This window comes from Cnephaeus nilssonii, assembly GCF_951640355.1.
Source record: "Cnephaeus nilssonii genome assembly, chromosome: 4".
NCBI lineage: Eukaryota > Metazoa > Chordata > Mammalia > Chiroptera > Vespertilionidae > Cnephaeus > Cnephaeus nilssonii.
This window is the reverse complement of record NC_137075.1, coordinates 107,900,792-107,924,974: the sequence shown is the minus strand read 5'-3', so window position 1 is coordinate 107,924,974 and position 24,183 is coordinate 107,900,792. Positions and strand designations below refer to the sequence as shown.

Below are 24,183 nucleotides of genomic sequence, written 5' to 3'. Positions count from 1 at the left end.
GGGCCCGAGCGCTGCAGCCAACCTGAAGGCCCGGGCCTGCAAGGCGGGGGGACTGAGTGGAGGGCATGGCCCCCTGGGAGCTCCAAGGGCTGGAACAGTGGGGCCCCGGGACCTGGAACTCTGCCCACTCTGGCCCCAGCTGGGCAGGCCATTCCCAGAGGACTGTGCTGTCTAGAGAGGGCAGCAGACCACCTGGGCAGGCAAGGGAGGCTTCCTGGAAGAGGCAGCATGAACACGGCCACATGAAGGCGAGGTCACGGCTGTGGGCACAGGTGGAGGGGGATGAAGGCGGAGTCAGGGCTGCGGGGCCTTGGCGGCGTCTCCGTACACGGAGCAGAGGCTGCAGGTGGGGCCCGATTGGCAGGTGGCCCAAAGGGGAGCCCACGCCAGGCCGGCCGCAGGCCCCCCGCTGGCCCAGGCTGCAGAGGGCCCCCCCAGCGACCCTGAAGCAAAGATGTGGGCAAACATGGCTGGACCACGCTGGCCACGGGACGCTCTGGGCCCTGCCCCCCAGGTCCACGTGTGCACAGCTTCCTCGGGTGGCGTGGGGGAAATGCAACGCCCCAGAGTTTCTCCCAGTAACCAGGCCCCCCCCCCCCAGCAGCTGCTTCAGGCACGGTTGGATCCAGGCGCTTGGGCTGTTTCTGTCTTGCTGTCTGGGCTTGACCGCCCTCGTGCTGGTTTCGTGTGCTCAGCCTTCTCCACGGGCAGGGAAGGCGGCCTGGGGGAGCTGGGCCCCACTGCCCGGCTGGCCCCGTGCGGGGGTGGGGGTGGAGGTGGGGGCTCAGTGAGGTCTGGGTGTGGTTCACCTCTGCACCAGTCACATGCCCAGGGCTGCCGTCCTGATTGGCCATCACAGCCCTCCCCTGGATCAGGGCACCGTGAGTGACAGCCCTGCTGCCCTGGGGGCGGGGTGGGCAGGCCAGCTCTAGGCCATGGTCCCCAGTCAGAACCCCGGGCCATGGAATCACCCCCTTCCTGCCCCTCTCCTTCCTCTGTTCTTTCTACGAGGACAGATCTGACCCAGGTCAAGTCCCCAGCTCTTTCCTCACCTCTGTCCCTGATGGAGCGGCCACACCTGTCCCCCCCTCTGTCCCTGACGGAGCGGCCACACCTGTCCCCACGTCTGTCCCTGATGGAGCGGCCACACCTGTCCCCCCCTCTGTCCCTGACGGAGCGGCCACACCTGTCCCCCCCCCTCTGTCCCTGACGGAGCGGCCACACCTGTCCCCACGTCTGTCCCTGACGGAGCGGCCACACCTGTCCCCGCCTCTGTCCCTGACGGAGCGGCCACACCTGTACCCCCCACCTCTGTCCCTGACGGAGCGGCCACACCTGTCCCCCCCTCTGTCCCTGATGGAGCGGCCACACTGTCCTCTGAGCGGAGGGAGGCAGTGAGGGTCACAGGCCGTCCGACACTCCCAGGCCTGGACCATGGCCCCCCTGGAGAGCCACTGTCCCATCCCCAGTGCCAACCCCACGGATCGAAGCCATGGCCCGAGCTGGTCAGCGGCCCGGTAGCCCTCAGCGAGGGCAGGACGCTGGCCCGGAGGAGTTCTGACGCCCCGCTCCCACGGCCGCTCTCTCTGGGGACGGAAGCGGCTGCAGCCTTCGGCCAGTCCCCGGGGCGCCCTCAGCTCAGGGCCCCTCTTCCTGGGCCGCGTTGCTGATTGTCCCGCGGGACTCGGGGAAACCAACCGGGAGGAGGAAGGACAGGGTCCAGCTTCCGCCGGGGGCGCGGGAGACCCCACGGACACCGGGCAGTGGCACCTGGCGGGCTCGGGCCACCCAGGGGTTGCTCGGTGTCCGTCCTGGTGTGGTCAAGGCTGAGGTGGGACCCAGGTCTCAGTCCCTGCCCAGGAGGGTGGATGGAGCATAAGGGGTGTGTGGGCTTGGGACCCCTCGACAGGGCCCGGCGGGCTGTGCCCCCTTCTCCGAGCAGCTCCTGGTGGGGTGGGGGTGGGTGGGGAGGCTCTCGGGTGGGCTGTGAGGGGCGGGACGGCAGGAGCAGGTGGCCTCTGGACAGAGGTGAGCCGAGGTCTGGGCGGGAGTGGCCTCTGGGGGCGCTCCGTTCCTGGGCCCCCCCTCCTGCTGTGGGTGAGGCCGATGGCCCCCCCAGGCTGGGCCCCACATGGAGACGGGGAGAAGGGGTGAGCAGGGCACGCCAGCGGCGAGTGGGCTGCAGCGGGGACACTGGAGGAGCATGGTGGGAGGGCGGGCGCCTCCGGGGCCTTAGTGCCAGGCCTGAAAGCAGCCCCCACACTCGACAATTTGGGGGAGCTCAAGGCAGATGCAGGCTCCTCCTGCAGGGCCACATGTCCGTGCGCGCACACACACATGCACACATGCACACACACACACACACACACACACACAGGGGCACCTAGAGAAACGCGAGACCGGCTATGTGGGCGCCGAGCTGAGGCGGGGTGCGTGGGTGCAGAGTCAACACTCCCGCCCCCGCCCCGCCCCCAGGTCAGGCTGGGGTGCTTTCTAACAACCACTCGGTTTCAAGGGGAGGCGGGCACTGCCCTCCCGCCTGACAGGAGGAGACTGAGGTTCAAGAAGCCTGGACTCCCACAGCTGAGTGGGCACTGGGGCAGGACCAGCCCTGGGAGGTCAGAGCTGTCACTTGCATGGACAGCCAGCTGGCCACAGGGAGGGCTGGCCACTCAGCCTGCAGGGTCGGGCACAGTGAGCACCCAGGACCCCGTCCTCAAAAGTTAAGAATTTCCGGTGGTGACAGGAGAGCATTGCACCACGTGTGGGCCCACGTCCCGCATGAGCCCCCGCCCCCGCCCGGGGTCACGCCAGGCGGCCGCCCCGACACCTGCGAGACAGGGCGATGGAGAAACGGAGTCCTTCGTCAGGTTTATTTTCCTCTAATGACAGTTTAGCATTTCAGGTTTGCATTCTATCCTCGTACAAACTTCAGTTATTAGCATCAGGAACACAAAGACATCGCAAGACCTCCAAACACAAATAAATACCAAATAAAACCACACGCAAGATACAGTAAACAAAAACAGAAAACATAATAATGCTGTGAGAAAACCAGGCGTGGTGCGAACTCATATGATTATTGCTGAGCAATAACTCACACAGTCCTTTGTTGTTGTTTTCTTAGAAGAGCTGGAAACACGGACGTGAACCACTGGTCGTCACACTCACGGGCAGTCGGGATGCCCTCGCAGCGAGCGTCACCGCACGGCGTTTGGGAAACAGGCCGATGAGATACAGTCACAGGAGATGGGCCTTCTTTGGTCTTTGGGGCAAGAACTGAAGGGTGAGCCACGGGGGGAGCCGTGACCGAAGCCTCCGCCGTGCGCAGGGGCTCCCACGCGTCCTCGGTCAGAGATCTCCCCGCGGAGCACGCTCAGAGGAAGCCGGGGAGTCCCGCGCTGCTGTGTGTACCAACCGGTCGCCGCGCTGGCTGCTGAAGGCCATCGGGCCTGTCTACGGGGACCAAGTTCTAAACCACCCGCCACGGCAGCAGGGGCAGCGCAGACCGACGCCCACCTCGCCCCTGGGCGAGGGCACAGGACATGGACATGGCGGCAGCGGAGAATGAAACGCAAGCACAGCTCAGCGCCCCCCAGGCAGCGGCGCCGCTCCCACGATGCCTCTGGGCCTCGCCTCCCTGCCCCCGCCCCCCGCCAACGGGCTGGGCTCCCTGGTGACAACCAGCACTGCCCAGACACAGGAGTGACCAGGTCACCTGCCCACACTGGCCTCCTCTGGCCTGGGCCTGGCGGCCACATTCCACTTTTCAGGAACCACAACGACCAGGTCGGCCACCGGGAGACAGAACCGTGGTCGTGGCCGAGGAGTGGCTTTGGGGGGCAGACCCCGCCCGGTCACCAGCGCTCACACATGCAGACGGCCACGGGAGCCCGCTCACCTCTGCAGCCCCAGGTCAGCTCTGCCCAGCCCCCAGCAGAGGGCGCTTTGGGGCGAGGCTGGAGCTCCTGGCCCGCCCCGGGGAGACAGTGGAGGTGCTGGGGCCGGACCGTCTGTGACGGCCACAGGAGGGCAGCGGGGGCCTCACTCCTTGTGTTGCAGGACGGGCTGTGGGCCTGGACCCCAGGGTGCGAGGGGGGGGGGGGGTCCTGCCTATCTCCCCACATCCTCTGACCCGACCATGGGATGACCCACCTGGGGACCCCGCTGTTTAAGGGTCTGTACAGACCCCCTTTCTTCTGCTGACGATGCCCCTTGGCTGCAGGTTGCTGGGCCGGCCATGGGGGACCCCGACACCACCCAGAATGAGTGGGCGCTGCTGCTGATGGGGCATGGGCCCCGACCCCGGGCGGCTGAGGACCCTGGAGACAGGCAGGTGTTCCCTGGGGTCCCCAAGGTGGGCCGCAGGCTCAGGGAAGCCCTGGGGCATTTGCTCTGCTACGATGGGAACTCAGGGCAGCGGAGGGGGGGGCGGTGCGGGGAGGCAGCTGTCCCGCCACAGCCCCGAGGTCACAGGGCAGGAAGGAGCTGCGGGGCCAAAGCTTCCGTGCTCCCAGCTGTTCCCACGTGGGGGGGCGGAGCGGGGCCCTGGGGCCCTGACAGCAGCCGTCATGATGCCCCGCGACGCCCCTCAGGTCCTCGGTAGTGAGCGCACACCGAGCTGCCAGGTCAGCGCCAGCTCCCCTCCGACAGGCCTGAGAGCTTCCATCCAGGCTCCGCTGTCAGTGTGGCCTCGGAGCGGGAAAGCCTCTCACAGAAAAGGCCCAGGCCGGGGCTGCAGCCGGGCCGACCCTCAGGGACACGGGGCCCGGGCCCCCGACGGCGGCCGGCACGCGGCGGGGCCGACCCTCAGGGACACGGGCCCCGGGCCCCCGACGGCGGCCGGCACGCGGCGGGGCTGGCAGGAAAGCCGAGTGGGAGTCTGCACTTTCAGTGAAGGGGGACGCGCACCCGGCACAGTACGCCGGACACCCTCCCTTGTCGCTGGGACAGTGCGGGGCCGCGAGGAGCAGGCAGCAGGCGGCTGCCCCCGCCAGCACACGCAGGGGAGATGGGCACACAGCTGTGGCCGCAGGATGACGCTCTCGCCATGCCAGCCTCTTCCCAGCCATGTCCTCGGGGCTCCTGGAGGTGGGGGCCGTGGCCCCCCCAGGGCATATCCCCACCGGGCGTGCTTCCCAGCAGCCCCTCCCCAACAGCTCTCCACCCGGGAGGAGGGGAAAGGAAGTTCTGTTTTTCTTTTTGACGGGACCGAGGTGGTGCTTATTCTAAATTTGTTAGTGAGGTGGGGGTCCCAGGAGTGCTGCCGTCACCCTGACCTGGGGCCACCGGAGGCCAGGCAGGGAGTCCCTCGCTGTGAGTGGGGACGCTGCCTGGCCGCACAGCGCCCTGGGCGTGGGGGAGGGCGGAGACGAGGCTGAGCGTTTTAACTGGGGCCTGGCGGGTGCTCGGAACCAAGAGGTCACTTACGGACACTTCCACAGGCCCCGGCGAAGGCACACCCAGGCGGACAGAGCACCAGAGACACGGCGCCCGGCCCCAGCCCCGCCGCCTGCGCAGCCGCGGGGCCAGGCGGGCGGGCAGTCTGAGCGCCGGCTGGGCGAGGGGCGGCTTCCGGGTAAGCGGCACGCAGGCGGTGGCCGCGCTGGTTGGGCCTGGGAAGCACCCGTCACGTGTAGCACCCGTCAGTTAGCACCCGAGAGCGTGCTGCAGAGCGGAGGGGAGGCAGGGCTCGGCTGCTCAGCACAGTTGGACCATTGAGAGAAGGTAAACAGTGAGTTGAGAAAATGCCGGTGGGGCGGGCGCAGGCCGGGCCCAGGGGCCCCCAGGCCACCCTCCCGCGGGCAGTGGTCCCGGAGGCCCGGGGTCGGCCTGGCAGGCCCCAGAACGGCGGTCTCTGGAATGCTCGAGGGCCCACGCCTGTGCCCGGACCAGGTGGCTCACCTTTGGGCCTAGAGATTTGGGGTCTGTGACAATCGGGGGTAACTGAGCAGGGGGGCCCCGGGAGCCGAGATGGAGCCGGCTGCCCAGCAGGCGCGGAGCTGCCGGGGGCCGGCGAGACAGAGCTAGTGGTCGCGGAGCCTGGACGCACGGTCACTCCCTAGAATCACAGAGCACAGAGCCGGGTCGGGAAGCAGCGTGCACGGTAAGGCACAGGTACAGGATGCCACCACCTCTACGCAAAGATGTCACTTCCGGAGGCCGGAACGGAGCGCAGCAGCATGACAGAATGGAGGGACACCGCCGGGGCGCCTTCAGCACACGGCACCCGCTCACCCGGCGCTGGACGCCAGGGCTGGCGCTGTCGGCGATCGAGACCGTCGGAACTCGTGGGCACAATTGAAAGCCTGCAGGACTTTGTTCAGAACTCCGAAGTTCAACTAATGCCCTATTTTAGGGTGAAAACAATTATAAATCTGAAATGATGCACAGCATCCATGAGCAATTTCCTTTCGTAATAATTTGAAGTAGTGTCATTGACTACGACAGATATTGAAGGTTTACATTTCTAACGAGAAATAACACAGATTGAATATTCTCTTTCCTATCACAAGTGATAACCAGTGTTGGATAGTTTACATTTTCTTCCAAGAAATATAAGTCTATCAACGTTTTAAAATAAAATGTCTGCAGTAACCATTATCTTAGAACTTTAAATTAAAAAATGATTCTGAATTTAGAGACTTCCAGAAAAGACCGAGGTGACTTCAGGGTCTTCTGACAAACAAATTATTAAAACAGAGACCAGATGAGGCCTTAAAAATAGACAATATGCTGTATTTGAAACAAGATTGCACTCTTGAGGTTTAGAACGAATATGTCAGAACTGCATTATTATTTCATAAACTCTTCTTGTACTTACATGCTGACGTGTCCAGCTAGCCCAGGTGTGTATGCATGTGGTGGGTGTGTCTTTTGTGTGTTCAAGTTTCAGGAAGAAAACGTGGTTTTCTTTTCTTAGCCTATGTGTTTCCCACCTTAATGAATGAGACCTTTAAAAATGGAAATGGAACCTTCTCCGACAGCAGCGTTCCTCGCCGCAGGATACAGAATTCTTCCGTGAAGTGTTGCTAGTCTATAGAAAGCGTCCCGCTGGCTCCTCCCGCCGGCCCGCAGCCGCCTCCTGCACTCGCTGCTCCACAAGGTCCTTACTGAGCGTGAGGACTCGGTGGAGACAGTGGCTCCAACCCCCGAGGAGGTGCCTTCTGCTCAATCCGCCCCCGCGGCTGTCAGGGGTCAGGCAGATCCGAAGTATCCACTATGACTTTGATAAAAATGGTGTCATCTTTGATATACGTCCCGTTCTCCAGCACAGTCTGTGCCACGAAGACCGGGCAGCCGGAGGCGATGTTCATCTCCCCGGTGGGCTTCTTGAAGCTGCTGCTGTTGGGGTCCGGCTTGAACGCATCCCCCAAGTGGCGCCGCGAGGAACCCTGGTCCATGAGCATGAGCGTCACCTTCTGCTTGAAGGGCCAGGGGAGCAGAGCGTCGTACTCGCCGCGCATGATGACAAAGAAGAGCGACAGGTGCGTGCCCTTCCCCATGCCGTCCCCGTTCAGGTAGACCCGGGCGCACATCTTGTAGCCGAAGTAGCCGGTGTAGAAGGGCTGGCTGTACAAGGACAGCGTCTTCCCCATGACGGCCTCCTGCTTCCGCCGCTTGTAGTCCCGGATCTTCCAGATGAGCACGCCGTTGTAGCTGGCGGTCTCCAGCACCTGGAAGCGCAGGTCCATGTCGGCCAGGCGGATGTCGTGGACGCTCAGCATCTGGTCGTGCCGGCTCAGCTGGGACTCCAGCAGGCCTGGCGGGCGGACAGGGGACAGAGGGTGAGGGTGGCAGCGGGTCAGAAGGGAGAGGCCGACCCTCCCCAGTGTCTGCACTGAACACTGAGAAACGGCTGAGGGTCCTGGCGGGCGGAGGACCACCCCACACAGCTGTCCCGACACAGGCTCGGACCCCACACACCCACGGGGAGAGCCGCTGAGATGCACCAGCCCGGGGTCCCCGGGCACCTCTGCGGCACCCACGTCAGGGAGCTGCTGGGGCAGGGAGGGCGCCCTTGTCCTTCCGGCCCAAGGCTCGGGGTCGTCTGTGCCGAGCTCCAGTGGCTCCTCTCCCACCTCAAGTCCTCGTGCAGCTTAGTCCAACCTCACGTTCCTCTCCCCACCAGTCATTTCACGCCAACACTCCGAACACTCATCCAGCCCCCCGAGCCCCAGGCCCAGAACCGCCAGCGGACACGTGGGCCTCGCCCCGGCCTCGCCTGCCCGTCACCTCCTGAGCACCTGCCTGGCAGGCCTCGCCCTCCGCCTGGCATCTGCCCGCTGGCCTCGCACGGAGGGGACAAGTCTGTGGGACCCATTGCTTTCAGCCCAAGGCACCTCAGCAGGCCTGCCGCCTGGCACACGCTGCACCTGTAACCGGGACGTCCGGGGCCCACGTGCCGAGGGGACCGCCTACCCCTTGTGTTGGAGCCACAGCACGTGCCAGGGTCGCAGGAGTCTGCGACGTGCCCGCCCAGTCCCTCTCAGACACGCACTGCCCGCCGCCCGCCGGTGCTCACCTGTGTTGCGGGCCGCCTGCCCTGAGCTTTTGTCCACACTCTCCAGCTCGGTCACGCGGTTCTGCAGGGACTCCACGCTGCTCTTCATGCTGTCCGCTTCCTCCCAGTTCTGCCGGAAGGGGCGGATCTCCTTGTCGAGCTCTTTCAGCTTCTCTGCTTGGCTGTCGATGACTCGCTTCCAAACCAAAAGCATCACAAAGGCAAGCACAGTTAGCACTCTCTGGAACGCCCGCGCCCCCACCGGAGCGGCCGGTTAGGAGCGGAGCGGCCAGCTCAAGGCCAGGGCGGCCCGCACCTGCACACAGGGGGACACGAGTGACGAGGGTCCGCGTTCCCAGAGGAGGGGACCGGGCTCGGCACAGCGGCCTCACGCGCCGATGGCAGGGCCGGGGGCTCACGTCCCTCCGTCCTGGGGGGTCTCAGGTTGAGGATGCTGAAGTGACAGCCCGGGCCCTGTCTGAAGGCCTGTCCCGAAGGCTCTCGAGCCGTCAGCAGGGGCCGATGTGGCCTCCTCCCTGGCTGCCTGGGCCAGGGCTGGGGTAATGGAGGCCGGGGGGGGGGGGGGGGGGGGCGGTGTGCTTCCGCCGCTCTCCCTGCTCAACGCCCCATGCCCTCCAGGCCACAGAACACCACACTGCTGGTCCCACGCGCTATCGACAGCGAGGCCTGACTTTGTGCTATTTTAACTTAAAAAAAATATTTTTATTGATTTCAGAGAAGAAGGGAGAAAGAGAGAGATAAACATCAATGATGAGAGAGAGTCATTGATCGGCTGCCTCCTGCACACCCCACCCTGGGAATCAAGCCCACAACTTGGGCCTGTGCCCTGACCGGGAACTGAACCGTGACCCCCTGGTCCACAGGTCAATGCTCACCGACTGAGCCATGTGGGCCGGGCTCTGCTATTTTAATTAGAGAATTCAGAACACCGTTCCTTCCAGAAACACAGACCATTTACATCTCCACGGGCACTGGAAGAGCGAGACCTGCCCTCCAGCCCAGGGACTGGCATGCCCACTGCCCAGACCAGGCGGGACCTACAGCGCTTTCACTTCTAAAAAGAATTTGCATTTTTGACACACAGCTCCTGGAGGCTGGGTAATGCGCCCCATCAAACTGGGGGGGGGGGGGCAGGGGCCAAGTTCACTTCCCCTTTTGAAAGCCTATTTTTAAACACGAAGTTTCAGCACCTTTGGGGGCTGTTACTAACCCCGAAGGAACAAACATGGCTTACTTTTTTGGGGTAAAAGCAGTGTTATTCTTCCTCTTCCTTCCAAGAAAGCCTGGTATGGGCTGGTGTTTAAAAGGAAAGATGATTTCGCCAAAGGACACCTCCTCCTAAGCGGCGTCCCTTTTACCCTAAAGGCGTGTGGCTGTGGGCGCGTTTCCTCGGCTCCCCGAGTGCTTTCTGGCACAGCCCTCTTCACACGAGCGAGCATCACACCCGAGGTGCCTGTAACAGCTCATGCACCCTCCCTGCCCTGCGGAGGTGACAGGCTAGGCTCCCAGGGACTGCACAGACCTGCAGTGATTGGCCGGCGTGAGTGATGCTCAGAGGGAGCCAGGAGCCTGGCCCAGGACACGCCCCCATGCATGTCTCGTGGAGCCTCCTGCTCCCCCCACCCCCACGGGGAGGTGCCTGGGACAGCAGCCTGTGGGCACGAGGGCACCTTAGGACAGAACGGTGGTGTCTGAACAATGAGCTCCCGTACGGACAAGGCCCCGGCTCCGGAACACGGGCACGCTCACGGCACATGGGCACACAGACACGGCTCACCCCAATTCTGTGAGGCATGCCACACAGCGAGGGCGATCGCCCTTTCCAGTGACTGCCGCCTGTCCGAGCAGCGCTGCCTGAGGCAGAGGCCGGTCTAGGCCCAGCTTTCCCTGAGAAGCCAGCTCAGGTGGCTCCCTTCCCGAGGGGCAGGCTCCGCCCGCCCTGCAGTTTCCAGGAGAATAAATCTCCGGGCAGGCGAGGGGCTTTCGGGAACACGAACTCAGGAGCCAGAGAGACTGCGGCCGCTCACCACATGGATCACTGAGCGAGGCCTGCCTGCAGCGCACCCGCTCCGTTCTCACGGCTCTTCGGAGCCAGCGGCGGGGCCGTTCTGTCACCTGCACACGCCTGTCGGCACCGCGCATGGTGCTCATGGGCTGGACACTGCTCCCGCCTGTCCCAGACCCGCCACTGCCAGAGCCATGGGTCCTCCCAGACCCTCCTGACAACGGGCCGTGGGCCTTAAAGCATACCCAGGCTGTCTTTCTAGTTAAGGAAAAGGTTCTTTAAAAAGTCAAATGTTAAGCGAACACACTCTTCCCTTCCATCCCTGATCGCCTGACTGCACCCGTCCATGGGAACCCTCTGCTCAGATGCGCTGCCGCTGCCTTCGGGACGCCGGGGTCCACTGGAGGGTCAGACCAGGAAGGAGACCACACGGAACGCGACACCTGCCATTGCCGGGGCCGGGGCCCGAGGCCCGGGGCTGTGGGACAGTGAAGGGGGGGGGGTCGGCCAGGCTTCCTGGAGGAGGTGGCACTGACACCTGGGCACCCGAGGAGTCTGAGGAGCCAGAGTCAGGAAGGTGGGTGGGGGCGACGACCCATTTCTGTGCTGTGGACAGAGTGGCCATGAAGGGTTTCTGGCCACAGCACGGCGTTTAAGACCAACTTCTTGGGGCAGCTGTGGGGAGGGGGGTCTGAGCTGAGGAAGGAAGTAACGGCAGGTGCGTGCGCCCGGCTCGGCTTGAGGGGGGCCTGCGGGGCGGCAGAGGAAGCGCCTGGCGGACAGACACAGCTGGCGCGCAGCCCACGGGGCTCAGAAGACCGCGTCTACGGAGACGGACAGAATCTCTCTCCTCCCAGCGGGGCCAGCGATCAACTGCACTCCACTTCTGGCTGGATTCCCTGTGAACCTTTGGGGAGCCCAGATCCAGCCGGCGGGAGCCCCGTTTAAATACAGCCTGTCCCCAGGTCCTCTCTCTGGAGACGGACACCAGTGAGCCGAGCCGAGCCTCCTCGTTACTGCGCGGCTGCCGCTGTGCGCTTCACGCTGCCACCCCGCCACCTGGCTCCGCCTTCCTTAGATCTCATGGGCTTATTAAATCACAGAAGTTTTAAAACATAACTCACGGTGGAACGATTAAGCTCTACAGAAAAGGACGTTAAATTCCAACTTTTCTCACCGAAAGAGGAGGAAGTGAATGCAGAGAGAATCCGGAGGTTTCCAACGAGGGCGACTATGACCTCATCATCAGATTCCAACGTCTTGGTTATACATGAACCCACCACCTGTGCATCTTTCCTATGCTGTGGATGTTTTTAACAAGTGGTAACTTCCTCAGCCTTTCCACGCGCCCCTGAGCCCAGGTCAAATACAGCAGGTTCACCACAAATGGCTCGTCCTGCGCCCCAGGCAGGTGAGGGCCCTGGTCAGGTGGGTCAATGGTTAGAGCATTGGCCTGTGCACAGGAGGGTCTCCGGTTCGATACCCGGGTCAAGTGTATGTACCTAGCTTGCAGGCTGGAGCCCCAGGTCAGGGCACATGCGGGAGACAACCCATCAATGTGTTTCTCTCACATCGATGTTTCTCTCTCTCTTCCCACCTACCCCCACTTCCACTCTCTCTAAAAATACCCTCGGGTGAAGATTTAAAACACAAAAAACGACACCAGGGACTTTCCGCAGGAGGCTCGCTGGTGGTTTACGGGGCGCAGTACTCTCTGGCTCTCCAGCACGGAGAACCTGCATCTTCCTAAGGCAGTCAGCCCTCCGGCGCGCCCTTCCCCACCTCCGGACAGGCACTGAGTTCAGTCCGGACAAAGCTAACTGAGTCCCTGCGCAGGCCTGAGGACGGGCCGGCCAGCCTCCAGCACTGAAGCGGGCGCAAAGGCCTTCCCCGAGACCGTGCTGAGCCAAGAGCCTCCCTTCCAGGCGAGGCCGGGGAACAGGCGCGCCGAGCGCCGAGGAGCCGTGTGGCCGTGCACGGGGGTCTGTGACGCACGCACAGCGCGAGCCCCACTGTGCAGACAGCAGCTGCCAGGACGGCCCACGGACAAGGGCCTCGGAGAGCGAGCTGGCAGCAGGTGAGGATCATCGTCGGACCAGGCCCAGCCCCACGACTGCCTTCCCCGCAGCGAAGGGCCGGTGCTGTGTGCTCTGGGCCCAAGGGGAGTCGAGCGAGTGGGCCTGAATCACGGGAAATGCGGAACGAGAGTCTGCCTTCACTTCACTGTGGGGAGCGGAACTGGACACACAACCACCGATGAACAAGAAACCTCAGTGAGAACAGAACGAACTTCAGTCACGGGCTGTGAGTCTTGTGGCACCCACAGCGGGCCAACGGCACAGGGAGGGTGGTGTTTGCTCTCCGGAAAGGAGGGAGGAGCCGGGCTGGGCCGCTGGGCCAGGAGCCTCCGCCCGCAAGGCTCTCGCTCAGACCTGTCCTGGGACCCTCCCTCCTCCCTCCCCCCCTCCCCTCCCCCTCCTCTCTCCACCCTCCTCCCTTCTCTCTCCACCCTCCTCCCTCCTCCCTCCACCCTCTATCCTCCCTCCACCCTCCACCCTCCTCCCTCCACCCAGCCACGTGACGCCTCTTACCTGTAAGTGCAGTATTTTGGATTCATTATTTCGCAGCATTTCCTTTTGCCTCTCGATTTCAATTTCAAAGCTGCATATCTGATTGTGTAAGCTTTGTATGCTCTTGTTTTTCTCCACACTTTCATTCTGCAGCAAGGAAACCTGAAAAAGGAATGCTCCCATTAAGCGGACAAAATGCGATTTAATATTAACCACAGTTCAGCTTTCACAATGCAGGTGTGCTGAGCTCACTGGGAGGAATTCCGAGGAAACATCCCCCACCCAGCCAACGGGATCCCCGCCCCGCCCTCCCAGCGCGCCCCCAGGATTTGACAGGGAGCTACGTGGAGCGGTGTGTCTCAGAATGAATGGGGCGCTCTAAGGTTTACTGAAAATGAATACACCTCTTACCAGAGAGGCTTTCAAACTCCGGCCGGGAAACACATTCTTACACGCACCCATCTGTCACGCGTGCGCGAGCGCACACCTGAAGAGCAGGCATCACGGAACCCCTTTTCCTCACGCCGCGTCCCCAGCTTACTCTAATGTGCTTTACGTGTAGTCACACCCACCGAGCGACCTCACACCCACCGAGTGTGACCTCACACCCACCGAGCGACCTCACACCCACCGAGCGCCCTCACACCCACCGAGCGACCTCACACCCACCTAGTGTGACCTCACACCCACCGAGCGACCTCACACCCACCGAGCGACCTCACACCCACCGAGCGTGACCTCACACCCACCGAGCGACCTCACACCCACCGAGCGACCTCACACCCACCGAGCGACCTCACACCCACCGAGCGACCTCACACCCACCGAGTGTGACCTCACACCCACCGAGCGACCTCACACCCACCGAGCGACCTCACACCCACCGAGCGTGACCTCACACCCACCGAGCGACCTCACACCCACCGAGCGACCTCACACCCACCGAGCGACCTCACACCCACCGAGCGACCTCACACCCACCGAGCGACCTCACACCCACCGAGTGTGACCTCACACCCACCGAGCGACCTCACACCCACCGAGCGTGACCTCACACCCACCGAGCGACCTCACACCCACCGAGCGACCTCACACCCACCGAGTGTGACCTCACACCCACCGAGCGACCTCACGCCCACCGAGCGACCTCACGCCCACCGAGCGACCTCACGCCCACCGAGCGACCTCACGCCCGAGTGTGACCTCACACCCACCGAGTGCGACCTCACACCCACCGAGCGTGACCTCACACCCACCGAGCGACCTCACACCCACCGAGCGACCTCACACCCACCGAGTGTGACCTCACACCCACCGAGCGACCTCACGCCCACCGAGCGACCTCACGCCCACCGAGCGACCTCACGCCCGAGTGTGACCTCACGCCCACCGAGTGCGACCTCACGGCCACCGAGCGACCTCACGCCCACCGAGCGTGACCTCACACCCACCGAGCGACCTCACACCCACCGAGCGACCTCACACCGAGCGACCTCACACCCACCGAGCGACCTCACACCGAGCGACCTCACACCCACCGAGCGACCTCACACCGAGCGACCTCACACCGAGCAACCTCACACCCACCGAGCGACCTCACACCGAGCGACCTCACACCCACCGAGCGACCTCACGCCCACCGAGTGCGACCTCACGGCCACCGAGCGACCTCACGCCCACCGAGCGTGACCTCACACCCACCGAGCGACCTCACACCCACCGAGCGACCTCACACCGAGCGACCTCACACCCACCGAGCGACCTCACACCGAGCGTGACCTCACACCCACCGAGCGACCTCACACCGAGCGACCTCACACCCACCGAGCGACCTCACACCCACCGACCTCACACCCACCGAGCGACCTCACACCCACCGAGCGACCTCACGCCGAGCGACCTCACGCCCACCGAGCGACCTCACGCCCACCGAGCGACCTCACGCCCACCGAGCGACCTCACGCCCACCGAGCGCGACCTCACGCCCACCGAGCGTGACCTCACGCCCACCGAGCGTGACCTCACGCCCACCGAGCGACCTCACGCCCACCGAGCGTGACCTCACGCCCACCGAGCGTGACCTCACACCCACCGAGCGACCTCACACCCACCGAGTGTGACCTCACACCCACCGAGCGACCTCACACCCACCGAGCGTGACCTCACACCCACCGAGCGACCTCACACCCACCGAGCGACCTCACACCCACCGAGTGTGACCTCACACCCACCGAGCGACCTCACGCCCACCGAGCGACCTCACGCCCACCGAGCGACCTCACGCCCGAGTGTGACCTCACACCCACCGAGCGCGACCTCACACCCACCGAGCGTGACCTCACACCCACCGAGCGACCTCACACCCACCGAGCGACCTCACACCCACCGAGTGTGACCTCACACCCACCGAGCGACCTCACGCCCACCGAGCGACCTCACGCCCACCGAGCGACCTCACGCCCGAGTGTGACCTCACGCCCACCGAGTGCGACCTCACGGCCACCGAGCGACCTCACGCCCACCGAGCGTGACCTCACACCCACCGAGCGACCTCACACCCACCGAGCGACCTTACACCGAGCGACCTCACACCCACCGAGCGACCTCACACCGAGCGACCTCACACCCACCGAGCGACCTCACACCGAGCGACCTCACACCGAGCAACCTCACACCCACCGAGCGACCTCACACCGAGCGACCTCACACCCACCGAGCGACCTCACGCCCACCGAGTGCGACCTCACGGCCACCGAGCGACCTCACGCCCACCGAGCGTGACCTCACACCCACCGAGCGACCTCACACCCACCGAGCGACCTCACACCGAGCGACCTCACACCCACCGAGCGACCTCACACCGAGCGTGACCTCACACCCACCGAGCGACCTCACACCGAGCGACCTCACACCCACCGAGCGACCTCACACCCACCGACCTCACACCCACCGAGCGACCTCACACCGAGCGACCTCACGCCCACCGAGCGACCTCACGCCCACCGAGCGACCTCACGCCCACCGAGCGCGACCTCAAGCCCACCGAGCGCGACCTCACGCCCACCGAGCGTGACCTCACGCCCACCGAGCGTGACCTCACGCCCACCGAGCGACCTCACGCCCACCGAGCGACCTCACGCCCACCGAGCGACCTCACGCCCACCGAGCGCGACCTCACGCCCACCGAGCGCGACCTCACGCCCACCGAGCGACCTCACGCCCACCGAGCGTGACCTCACGCCCACCGAGCGTGACCTCACGCCCACCGAGCGACCTCACGCCCACCGAGCGACCTCACGCCCACCGAGCGACCTCACGCCCACCGAGCGTGACCTCACGCCCACCGAGCGTGACCTCACGCCCACCGAGCGACCTCACGCCCACCGAGCGACCTCACGCCCACCGAGCGACCTCACGCCCACCGAGCGTGACCTCACGCCCACCGAGCGTGACCTCACGCCCACCGAGCGACCTCACACCGAGCGTGACCTCACACCCACCGAGCGTGACCTCACACCCACCGAGCGACCTCACACCCACCGAGCGCGACCTCACGCCCACCGAGCGACCTCACGCCCACCGAGCGCGACCTCACGGCCACCGAGCGACCTCACGCCCACCGAGCGTGACCTCACACCCACCGAGCGACCTCACACCCACCGAGCGACCTCACACCGAGCGACCTCACACCCACCGAGCGACCTCACACCGAGCGACCTCACACCCACCGAGCGACCTCACACCCACCGAGCGACCTCACACCCACCGAGCGACCTCACACCCACCGAGTGTGACCTCACACCCACCGAGCGACCTCACACCCACCGAGCGACCTCACACCCACCGAGCGTGACCTCACACCCACCGAGCGACCTCACACCCACCGAGCGACCTCACACCCACCGAGCGACCTCACACCCACCGAGCGACCTCACACCCACCGAGTGTGACCTCACACCCACCGAGCGACCTCACACCCACCGAGCGTGACCTCACACCCACCGAGCGACCTCACACCCACCGAGCGACCTCACACCCACCGAGTGTGACCTCACACCCACCGAGCGACCTCACGCCCACCGAGCGACCTCACGCCCGAGTGTGACCTCACACCCACCGAGCGACCTCACACCCACCGAGCGACCTCACACCGAGCGACCTCACACCCACCGAGCGACCTCACACCGAGCGACCTCACACCCACCGAGCGACCTCACACCGAGCGTGACCTCACACCCACCGAGCGACCTCACACCGAGCGTGACCTCACACCCACCGAGCGTGACCTCACACCCACCGAGCGACCTCACACCCACCGAGCGACCTCACACCGAGCGACCTCACACCCACCGAGCGACCTCACACCGAGCGACCTCACACCCACCGAGCGACCTCACACCGAGCGTGACCTCACACCCACCGAGCGACCTCACACCGAGCGTGACCTCACACCCACCGAGCGACCTCACACCCACCGAGCGACCTCACACCGAGCGACCTCACACCTAGCGACCTCACGCCCACCGAGCGACCTCACACCCACCGAGCGTGACCTCACACCCACCGAGCGACCTCACACCGAGCGTGACCTCACACCCACCGAGCGACCTCACACCCACCGAGCGACCTCACACCGAGCGACCTCACACCGAGCGACCTCACACCCACCGAGCGACCTCACACCCACCGAGCGACCTCACACCCACCGAGCGACCTCACGCCCACCGAGCAACCTCACGCCCACCGAGCGACCTCACACCCACCGAGCGTGACCTCACACCCACCGAGCGTGACCTCACACCCACCGAGCGACCTCACACCGAGCGTGACCTCACACCCACCGAGCGTGACCTCACACCCACCGAGCGACCTCACACCCACCGAGCGACCTCACACCCACCGAGCGACCTCACACCCACCGAGCGCGACCTCACACCCACCGAGCGACCTCACACCCACCGAGCGCGACCTCACGCCCACCGAGCGACCTCACGCCCACCGAGCGTGACCTCACACCCACCGAGCGACCTCACACCGAGCGTGACCTCACACCCACCGAGCGACCTCACACCCACCGAGCGACCTCACACCGAGCGACCTCACACCGAGCGACCTCACACCCACCGAGCGACCTCACACCGAGCGACCTCACACCCACCGAGCGACCTCACACCGAGCGACCTCACACCGAGCGACCTCACACCCACCGAGCGACCTCACGCCCACCGAGCGACCTCACGCCCACCGAGCGTGACCTCACACCCACCGAGCGACCTCACACCGAGCGACCTCACACCCACCGAGCGACCTCACGCCCACCGAGTGCGACCTCACGGCCACCGAGCGACCTCACGCCCACCGAGCGTGACCTCACACCCACCGAGCGACCTCACACCCACCGAGCGACCTCACACCGAGCGACCTCACACCCACCGAGCGACCTCACACCGAGCGTGACCTCACACCCACCGAGCGACCTCACACCGAGCGACCTCACACCCACCGAGCGACCTCACACCCACCGACCTCACACCCACCGAGCGACCTCACACCGAGCGACCTCACGCCCACCGAGCGACCTCACGCCCACCGAGCGACCTCACGCCCACCGAGCGCGACCTCACGCCCACCGAGCGCGACCTCACGCCCACCGAGCGTGACCTCACGCCCACCGAGCGACCTCACGCCCACCGAGCGACCTCACGCCCACCGAGCGACCTCACGCCCACCGAGCGCGACCTCACGCCCACCGAGCGCGACCTCACGCCCACCGAGCGCGACCTCACGCCCACCGAGCGACCTCACGCCCACCGAGCGTGACCTCACGCCCACCGAGCGTGACCTCACGCCCACCGAGCGACCTCACGCCCACCGAGCGACCTCACGCCCACCGAGCGACCTCACGCCCACCGAGCGTGACCTCACGCCCACCGAGCGTGACCTCACGCCCACCGAGCGACCTCACACCGAGCGTGACCTCACACCCACCGAGCGTGACCTCACACCCACCGAGCGACCTCACACCCACCGAGCGCGACCTCACGCCCACCGAGCGACCTCACGCCCACCGAGCGCGACCTCACGGCCACCGAGCGACCTCACGCCCACCGAGCGTGACCTCACACCCACCGAGCGACCTCACACCCACCGAGCGACCTCACACCCACCGAGCGACCTCACACCCACCGAGCGACCTCACACCGAGCGACCTCACACCCACCGAGCGACCTCACACCCACCGAGCGACCTCACACCCACCGAGCGACCTCACACCCACCGAGTGTGACCTCACACCCACCGAGCGACCTCACGCCCACCGAGCGACCTCACGCCCGAGTGTGACCTCACACCCACCGAGTGTGACCTCACACCCACCGAGCGCGACCTCACACCCACCGAGCGTGACCTCACACCCACCGAGCGACCTCACACCCACCGAGCGACCTCACACCCACCGAGTGTGACCTCACACCCACCGAGCGACCTCACGCCCACCGAGCGACCTCACGCCCACCGAGCGACCTCACGCCCGAGTGTGACCTCACGCCCACCGAGTGCGACCTCACGGCCACCGAGCAACCTCACGCCCACCGAGCGTGACCTCACACCCACCGAGCGACCTCACACCCACCGAGCGACCTCACACCGAGCGACCTCACGCCCACCGAGCGACCTCACGCCCACCGAGTGCGACCTCACGGCCACCGAGCGACCTCACGCCCACCGAGCGTGACCTCACACCCACCGAGCGACCTCACACCCACCGAGCGACCTCACACCGAGCGACCTCACACCCACCGAGCGACCTCACACCCACCGAGCGACCTCACACCGAGCGACCTCACACCGAGCGACCTCACACCCACCGAGCGACCTCACGCCCACCGAGTGAGACCTCACGGCCACCGAGCGACCTCACGCCCACCGAGCGTGACCTCACACCCACCGAGCGACCTCACACCCACCGAGCGACCTCACACCGAGCGACCTCACACCCACCGAGCGACCTCACACCGAGCGACCTCACACCCACCGAGCGACCTCACACCCACCGAGCGACCTCACACCCACCGAGCGTGACCTCACACCCACCGAGCGACCTCACACCCACCGAGCGACCTCACACCGAGCGACCTCACGCCCACCGAGCGACCTCACGCCCACCGAGCGACCTCACGCCCACCGAGCGACCTCACACCCACCGAGCGACCTCACACCGAGCGTGACCTCACACCCACCGAGCGTGACCTCACACCCACCAAGCGACCTCACACCCACCGAGCGACCTCACACCGAGCGACCTCACACCCACCGAGCGACCTCACACCGAGCGACCTCACACCCACCGAGCGACCTCACACCGAGCGTGACCTCACACCCACCGAGCGACCTCACACCGAGCGTGACCTCACACCCACCGAGCGTGACCTCACACCCACCGAGCGACCTCACACCCACCGAGCGACCTCACACCGAGCGACCTCACACCCACCGAGCGACCTCACACCGAGCGACCTCACACCCACCGAGCGACCTCACACCGAGCGTGACCTCACACCCACCGAGCGACCTCACACCGAGCGTGACCTCACACCCACCGAGCGACCTCACACCCACCGAGCGACCTCACACCGAGCGACCTCACACCTAGCGACCTCACGCCCACCGAGCGACCTCACACCCACCGAGCGTGACCTCACACCCACCGAGCGACCTCACACCGAGCGTGACCTCACACCCACCGAGCGACCTCACACCCACCGAGCGACCTCACACCGAGCGACCTCACACCGAGCGACCTCACACCCACCGAGCGACCTCACACCCACCGAGCGACCTCACACCCACCGAGCGACCTCACGCCCACCGAGCAACCTCACGCCCACCGAGCGACCTCACGCCCACCGAGCGTGACCTCACACCCACCGAGCGTGACCTCACACCCACCGAGCGACCTCACACCGAGCGTGACCTCACACCCACCGAGCGTGACCTCACACCCACCGAGCGACCTCACACCCACCGAGCGACCTCACACCCACCGAGCGACCTCACACCCACCGAGCGCGACCTCACACCCACCGAGCGACCTCACACCCACCGAGCGCGACCTCACGCCCACCGAGCGACCTCACGCCCACCGAGCGTGACCTCACACCCACCGAGCGACCTCACACCGAGCGTGACCTCACACCCACCGAGCGACCTCACACCCACCGAGCGACCTCACACCGAGCGACCTCACACCGAGCGACCTCACACCCACCGAGCGACCTCACACCGAGCGACCTCACACCCACCGAGCGACCTCACACCGAGCGACCTCACACCGAGCGACCTCACACCCACCGAGCGACCTCACGCCCACCGAGCGACCTCACGCCCACCGAGCGTGACCTCACACCCACCGAGCGACCTCACACCGAGCGTGACCTCACACCCACCGAGCGCCATTCCCCGCACTCTCCCTCCCCAACCAGGAAGCGGGGGGGGGGGGGGGGGGGCGGGGGGAGGGCGGGGAAACGGCACGTGTGCCCCGCCCCAGGCGGCCCAGCCACCTCGCCCTTCGGCACCCCCTCCTGGGAGACAATCCGCTCCCAAAGCCACCGCGCCGGCCCACGCCCGCTGAGGACCTCCCGGCTTCGTCACGCGGCACCGGCCCTCGAGAGGCGCCACACCCCACAGCCGCCTCCGCCCGCTCCCTGCGCCCCGGAGGGAGGGGTGCCCCACCCCGAGGCGGGAATGGCAGTGCGGGCGGCCCAGGAGAGGAGCCGTCCGGGCCGAGTCCCCAGTGACCGCGGGAGGCGGCCCTCCTTCCCCGCCCGGCGGCTCGCGGCCTCATCGGACACGCGTGCTCCCCGCGGAGAACAGACTTGCCAGGTCCCCTGCGGCCTCGCTCAGCGCCGTGGACTTCCTTGGAACATGGCGCCGCCCACAGTGCCCCCCGCCCACCTGTGACCCTGCCCTCACGTGGCCCCGCCCGCCCACCTGTGACCCCCGCCCTCACGTGGCCCCGCCCGCCCACCTGTGACCCCTGCCCTCACGTGGCCCCACCCGCCCACCTGTGACCCCCGCCCTCACGTGGCCCCGCCCGCCCACCTGTGACCCCCGCCCTCACGTGGCCCCCGCCCGCCCACCTGTGACCCCCGCCCTCACGTGGCCCCACCCGCCCACCTGTGACCCCCGCCCTCACGTGGCCCCGCCCGCCCACCTGTGACCCCCGCCCTCACGTGGCCCCGCCCGCCCACCTGTGACCCCCGCCCTCACGTGGCCCCACCCGCCCACCTGTGACCCCCGCCCTCACGTGGCCCCGCCCGCCCACCTGTGACCCCCGCCCTCACGTGGCCCCGCCCACCTGTGACCCCCGCCCTCACGTGGCCCCGCCCACCTGTGACCCCCGCCCTCACGTGGCCCCGCCCGCCCACCTGTGACCCCTGCCCTCACGTGGCCCCCCCGCCCGCCCACCTGTGACCCCTGCCCTCACGTGGCCCCCCGCCCGCCCACCTTTGACCCCTGCCCTCACGTGGCCCCGCCCGCCCGCCTGTGACCCCCGCCCTCACGTGGCCCCGCCCGCCCGCACGTGCCGGAGGGCAGCCCTGTCCCCGGGCACAGCCCAGACTCCCTTCGCACACAGACACCGCCCCGCGAGGCCGGCGCCCGGTGAACCCCCGCCCACTCCCCAACCACGGGCTTCTCCGCAGCAAACCCAGCCCCGGGGGGCGGGGGCGGCTCAGGTCTCCCCCACCGCGCAGCACCCTCACCTCCCGGCTGTGCTGCGGGGAAGCCTCTCCCCTGCGGGTTTCCTCCGAGCCCGCCCGCAGACCCCCTTCCAGCCCGCCCCGCCCTCCCGGCAGGTCCCCCGTGGCCTGGCCCCGCCTGGGCTGGGAGCAGCTGCGGCCCCTGGGCTTGAGCCTCTGAAATGGAAGGTGACGGTGCCTTCAAATCCGACTTCACAGGACATTGTCTGTAGTTTGACCACGAGTGTGAGGTCCAGCCTCTCCGAACCGCCCACATTCCATTCCCGCCGCCGGAACCGGAGCCCCCCTGAGCGACCTGCCCGGGGGAGCCCTGTTAGAAAGGACCCGTCACCCCCGTGTCGGTCCAGCCCTGCTCGGGCCCAGTGAAGAGCAAGGACGGGTCGCCGCCGGGGAGGGGGATGAGGGGAGGGAGCATGGGGGCTGGGCGGCCCCTTGGACGGACAGAGGGGACAGACCCCGGAGCGGCACCCACGAGCCGCCGCTCCAGTCGCCTGCAGCCCCGCACCCAGGCGCCCGCAACACCAGTGCCGCTGTGGCTGCGCACCCGCCCCGTGAGGAGGCCTTCCCTGCGGGGAGACCGCACCCTGGGGTCTCAGCCCGCCGCCGCGGAGCCTCCGTGACGGTGGCGCTGGACAGCAACCACCCGGACCGGCAGACAGACAGCTACGTCAGTCCTGCAGCTGGGTAAGCCAATGCATCCTAGTGAGCGAGAGTACCTTTTAGGTAAGTGAGAACTGGAGAGACTACAGCCCTGAGATCTATGCCTGTAATTTTTTTTAAATTCCTCGCCTAAAGGTGTTTTTCCATTGACTTTTTAGAGAGTGGAAGAGACAAGGAAAGGCAGAGAGAAACATCGACATCCACTGGTTGCCTCCTGCACGCACCCCAACCAGAGTCTGGGCAGGAGAGGAGTCTGCAACCGAGGTACATGCCCTTGACCGGAATCGCGCCCGCGCTGACACTATCCACTGAGCCAAACCGGCCAGGGCAAGACCATAATTTTAAAAAAGGCAGAAACAGAGTGGTCTTCAAAGAAAAGACTTGTAGGAAAACCCCTGAGAACAGAGCAGACACCACGCTGATAGGACACCAGAGCGTGTGCGTCTCCAGCCTGAGCACCTGTACTGAAACACTGCTTCATTTCAAGTACATGAGTATTTACATTGCCTGGATTTCACTGAAAAGGCATTCAGATCCTCACAGACAAGGCCGACCCGGCTGCGGCCCACTCAGGGCCTCCGCTGTGCTCTCCATGCGAGTGTGCTGGGCGCCAGTTTTCACTTTGTAAGTAACCCGCAGCGAGAGATCCTAGGACAACTCCGCCTA

The 24,183-nt window shown here is 65.8% G+C and overlaps 1 protein-coding gene across 2 annotated transcripts in view; it reads right to left on the bottom strand.

Moving 5' to 3' along the window:
* Nucleotides 1-3,900: 3,900 nt before the first annotated feature.
* The window catches only part of TRAF3 (TNF receptor associated factor 3), a 96,349-nt gene continuing 76,066 nt past the window's right edge, over nt 3,901-24,183 (bottom strand). For both annotated transcript variants that reach the window (XM_079768849.1, XM_079768848.1), the window contains exons 9-11: nt 13,121-13,261; nt 8,525-8,699; nt 3,901-7,762 (exon numbers count right to left, since the gene is read on the bottom strand). In XM_079768849.1, the coding sequence (XP_079624975.1) occupies nt 7,191-7,762; nt 8,525-8,699; nt 13,121-13,261 (888 nt within the window). In that variant the 3' untranslated portion in view covers nt 3,901-7,190. The remainder of the gene's footprint in view (nt 7,763-8,524; nt 8,700-13,120; nt 13,262-24,183) is intronic.